The sequence below is a fragment of the Poecilia latipinna genome, unplaced genomic scaffold (genome assembly GCF_001443285.1).
Source record: "Poecilia latipinna isolate Pla-1442-1.1 unplaced genomic scaffold, P_latipinna-1.0 Scaffold5228, whole genome shotgun sequence".
NCBI lineage: Eukaryota > Metazoa > Chordata > Actinopteri > Cyprinodontiformes > Poeciliidae > Poecilia > Poecilia latipinna.
In genome coordinates this window covers 7,221-12,609 of record NW_015117844.1, presented here as the reverse complement: position 1 = coordinate 12,609, position 5,389 = coordinate 7,221, and the positions used below count along the sequence as shown (strand labels likewise).

At 38.0% G+C, this 5,389-nt stretch overlaps 1 protein-coding gene across 2 annotated transcripts in view; it reads right to left on the bottom strand.

The window, feature by feature from the left end:
- Positions 1 to 461: 461 nt before the first annotated feature.
- The window catches only part of dohh (deoxyhypusine hydroxylase/monooxygenase), an 11,122-nt gene continuing 6,194 nt past the window's right edge, over positions 462 to 5,389 (bottom strand). Inside the window, exons 2-4 of one of the 2 annotated variants that reach the window (XM_015026692.1) lie at positions 5,145 to 5,262; positions 4,516 to 4,683; positions 462 to 867 (exon numbers count right to left, since the gene is read on the bottom strand). In XM_015026692.1, coding sequence (XP_014882178.1) covers positions 758 to 867; positions 4,516 to 4,683; positions 5,145 to 5,262 — 396 coding nt within the window. In that variant the 3' untranslated portion in view covers positions 462 to 757. The remainder of the gene's footprint in view (positions 868 to 4,515; positions 4,684 to 5,144; positions 5,263 to 5,389) is intronic. The other variant, XM_015026691.1, reaches the window with a different exon arrangement.

Below are 5,389 nucleotides of genomic sequence, written 5' to 3'. Positions count from 1 at the left end.
GCTGCAATCATTGGAATCAACAGTACTGGAATAGAGGCACATCTAAAACATGCAGAGCAGGGGGGCCTGAGGACTGGAATTGAGAAGCACTGCTCTAATAGGTGCATTACAGCAGAGAGCAAGTGGGGAAGGGGAAGAGGGACAAGCAACCACATGAGATTGTGCTCAACGGCGCTAAGACCCACCTCCTGACTTTGATTGGTTGCTTCTAGTTAGCGCTGGAAGAAGGCAGAGAAGCTCAGTTTTTTCACAGATATTCTATTCCATACCATACCGTCATAACATTGTGACAGTTTCAACAAATATGTAAAAAAAAAATAGATTTTTTATAAATGTTACATAGTGCAGCTTTTTTTTTTTTTAAAGAAAGTTTTTGTTGGCTCTAGTGGCCTTTATTTGAAAGTAGTTAGACAGGAAACAGGGTAATGAGAGAGGGGGAAGACATGTGGCAAATGCCGCCAGGCCGGGAATTGAACTGCGACCACTGCCATGAGGACTAAGGCCTCAATACGTGGGTCGTGCTTTGCCCCCTGCGCCACCACTGCACCCCATAGTGCAGCTTTAAGACCAAATTATTCTTTTACGTAAATAAGATATTTTAAGGCCTTCATTTTACCACCGATCCAGTTTTAAACATCTAAATAAGTTAAATATTAAGAATGTAGCAAAAAGTAAACTTTTTGCTACATTCCTGAATTACTCAATATGATCATTTAGTTTCACTAAAAACGAAAAGCTCAGGAATCTAAGCATTTAGTTATCCAGGAGTCTGTTGTGTTTGTGTTCCTACCTCTATGACAGGATCCTGACTGTACTCTTTCAGCAGTTCCACAACCACTGAATCACCAATTGCTCCAAGGGCCTCCCCTATAAGCAGACAGTGAATCATAACACACCCATTGCTTCTACCCCTTTCATGTGAATCCATCTCCTTTACTACTCTTCTCTGCTTCTTCTCAGGTAGCATGATAATCAGGTGTGGAATATTTCAATAAACCAGTACTTCTAAAACAGTGGGGGTGTGTGGTGAGGTGTCGGGGTGGGGGGCATGAGAAGCAGGAGGACTTCAAGACTGGTTATTCATGCTTGACTGATAAATAACCCTCAGGTCACTAGGTGGCAGCAGTGGTCAAATTGATGAACAGACTGCCTGTCCAAGCCAGTAGAAGAGGTAGTCTACACAGACACAATCAATGGCCCAGTCCCAATACTCGGGCTGCACCCTTCGCCCCTCTGTGAAGTGTGGACTCAGTCAAAGTGCACATAAGGATTTGAGTGTGCAGGTTACAAGCGTGCAAAAATGTGAGAATTGGGACAGAACACCTCTCTGTGTTGAAACTTCAACATCCAAAATTCCAGTCACAGTTTACGCATGTGCTGCTAATTAGTACAACTACAACAAAAACATGTTGATTTTAAATGTACAGTAAAGGTATTTTCACTTTCCAAAGTAATTGCTAGACATACTTTGCTGCTCAAATGTGCTTTGTTATGACTTGTTGAATACAGAGCATAATATTTAATATTAATATTTCCATATTTAATGTGCAAAAAATACACATTAAAATGTACTAATATTCAATTTAGCAGCCTAAAGGCAATTCCCCCTGGAATTTGACTAATAAGAGACATGATTACATATTCAGCTGTTACTCGGAAAAACCCCATCTCTTTTATGGCTAAAAGTTAGTTTGGTATAAAGTGGAGCTAATTTGCTAAGAAAGCTCAAGTTAAAGACAAACATACAACACATATATAAAAAAAATATTTTTTAAAAATTGTGAAAAATAAAAGGACTAATGGAACTAAAATGTGCTTCTTAAAATAAATTATGAAGGTTGTGACTTTATAGAACAAAAATGTTACAACAAATTCATAAGGAACTCTGAAATCAATTTTCTTCCCCTCTAGCCTGAAAATCCCCCCCAATTTGTTTAATAATCATAAATGATATATCTAAAGAAAATAAGAACCAAATAGCTTTCTATTCCACTCCCACAAAAAATTTATATATTAAATTCATAACTACAGGGTGGCCCACCAAAAAGTAGCCCGCGTTACTATAGCATTACTGGCGACCTTCAGTAAATAATTTCAAGTAAAGAACTTGAAATGCCAAAATCGTTACTCACTCTTTACAGAAAGTGTTGGAAATGATCCCCTTGTGCGTCAATGCGCCTTAACATATTGTCATATATGCGACGCAACTCTGGGGCACCAATGCACCAAATGCATTACGAATATTGTCTTTCAACTGCTGTAAAGTTCTCGGGTTATTAACCTACACTTTTTCCTTCAAATTGCCCCACAGATAAAAGTCACAAGTTGTTAAGTCCGGCGATCTCGGTGGCCACAATCCTGTCTTCTGTAAATGCCTCTCGAATTCGTGCAAGTGACACGTGTGCCGTGTGACAAGTCGCGCCGTCCTGTTGGAAGAAGGCGTACTCGCGTTCTTCCAGCGTCAACTGTCCATAAAATTCCTCAAAAATTCTCATGTACACTTTCGTGTTCACTGGGGAAGGATTCACTCGGCGTGCCAGGAAGGCAGGCTACATTTTCGTGGGCTACCCTGTATGTATGAAGGTAAATGCCCTGCAATGACTTTCTGCGAAAGAAATAAAAAAATTAATTTCTGTGCATTTTGTGACTGAGATTTTGACATAATGGACCTTTTTTCAATTACAACTTCATGAATGTTTTCAGAAAAAAATTCAAAAGTGGGTATTGTGCAAGAAATCTACTCCATTTTTAAGTTTTAATATAATAAAATTTGGTCTTCTAACATCAGATGAAGAGTTAAATTATGATATTAACAATTTATAATCCTCAGTTTTTATTAATAAATACTGTTTTCCAAAATTCACCTCCATTTTTCAAGTTGAATAACTTTATTTGAAAGAGTGCTTAAACGTTAAGATTTGAAATTTGTCTTGCATTTGTAGCACTATGTTTACTTCCCTCACAGTTAATATTAGCTATAGTGCTTGGTTTAATACCGCTATGAAAGGTAGCAGAGATTTTGTAAATCTTAAAAAGTTTTAATTATTCCCCAACATTGATTCCCCAACATTAAGAGCCTACCTTAGAAATAAAACAATATTATATATATTATTATAAATGTATAATAAAATGTATTATAATATTAAAAAAAATACACAAGTGGAAAAGACTATTATTTATATGTAATTATTTCACTCTACCAGAAGTAAGACACCTCCCAAATCTCCTGTTTTTGTTTTGAAGGATGTGAGGAAGTGGGAAATGTCTTTGGTCCGTGTATTTTCAGGCAGTTGGTTTTTTCGTTTGAAATGAAAAATGAGAAAATGAAAATAGACTTGTTTTTTCTTTTATTAAACTAAAAGCGGAAATCAGACAACGGCTCGGTCTGTGTATTTTCAGGCAGTTCGTTTTTTTGTTCGTTTTGGCTGAATATCTGATTGTATGTTATTGTAAAATAAATTTTTATGAAAACATTTTCTCTCTGTTTATTTTGTAAGATTTGAGTTTAAAGCTCTGACTACATATAGGTTGATACAAATTAAATATGAAATAATTCTTTTGTTTCTTGCTTATAAATCTAGAGATACGAAATAATGGAAAGTATCAACTCAAAAGTTGTTCATTATGTTTAATCAGTTGAGTCTTATAAGTAAAAAGTAAGTAGTCTCATGAAGGGGACAAAGGTTTTCATGTCTAACTGGACAGTCATACTTCACTTATAAAGAGGTAATTTTCCACCCCAACACGCAAACGTCCCCGTTCACTCTCAGAGCGTTCAAGTTTCACACCACATTGCTTAGGATTTACTGCTGCGCGCTTGCGCAGTGTGAAGGAAAGAGGAGACAGCTGCACACACAGGCTGCGAATGAGATACAGGCGATCAGCAACAAGAGATCGTGATCGGCGATCACCGATCATACACATTTTCACGCAAATCGGTCAATTATGATCGGTGGCCGATTGATCGGCACACCTCTAGTATTGATATTAGTAGACAAACAAATCTTGAGTGGCTGTGTGCTTTATAAAATACTCATCAGACATCAGTCTATTCTATTCTTATTCTATTCTGTTTTCCCCACTAAGAATATTTAAATATGCTAAATCGTATATCAATCCAACTCAAAAATACTTCAAAAATAAATGTCTTTGTACATGTAGCTATGAAAGCTGTTTGAATAAGTCTTTTAGCAAAAAAGTGTGAAAATCTGTTTAGTATTCAGTGAAAATAAACAGATTTAGATGCACTGATACTTCATTGCGCCTGCCAAACATATAACGTTGAGTGAAGCAGGCGACCGCTCCAAGATGGCGGCCCTACATCTCGTCAGCGACAATAGGCAAGAGCGGTCCATGAGGCGTCTGGTGTAAACCAAACTGAACTGTCCTCTCTGGGGGTCTACTTGTATCTTGTCAGTGAGTGTATTTAGTACCAGCTGATTGTTAATAAATGGTTGACAAACTATATGCCACGTATTTGACAGAAAGTTGTTACATCTCCATACCAGGTCTTACCTGCTTCATGCCTGACCATTGGCTCCTGCTTGGTATCTTTGAGAACAGCTGTAAGGATGGGGATGGCCCGTCTGTCCTGCATTTGGCCCAGGCAGTAGGCCAATTCGTGCTTCAGTAAGGCCGAATCATCAGTGAAAGCCTTGCTGATCCACTCTATGGCTTCAGCACCTGTCAGAAGATGTTCAAGTAAATCCAGATGTTCCACACATTTTAAACCTGAAGATTTGTCAGAACCAGCTGATTGGACTGGCAAATATACAGCTGAAAAAAGTATTGTCCCACACAGAACAGTTATCATTAGTAATGTTAATGTCTAAAGTCTAAAAGATAAAGTCTAAATGTTTCTGGCACATTAAACTGAACACTAACTTAAAACAGCTAATCAAAACATAACATTGTAACAATTTTCCGTAGTCCAGTAGGGTCAACAGAACGCAAAACCAACAACAAAAACTGAGTTAGCAAATGTTTTCATAACCTCCATTATGGTTTTTTTCATTTTGTTGGCCCTTCTGGACCACAGTACATTATGGAATTGGGATCCTACGCCATGAAATAACATGTTTCAGTATTTTTGATATAAAAACAAATTTAATTTTAATATTTAAAATGGCTTCTTGCGGATTTACCTCCCAGATTCCTCAAGGTGAACAGTGCTCTGAAGCGCTGCGTCAGATCCAGATCTGGGTTGACCAGAACCTGCCCTATAGCGGTCAACTGCTCCGCAGTGGCCATCCTGTAGCAGAACTGCATATCAACACAACTGGGAAACATGGTATCAGCTGTCCCAATACCTCAGAGCAGTGGTCCCCAACATTTTTATTATCGCGGACCGGTCAAGATTTGGAAATTTTGCTGCAGCCCGGGTGAAGTG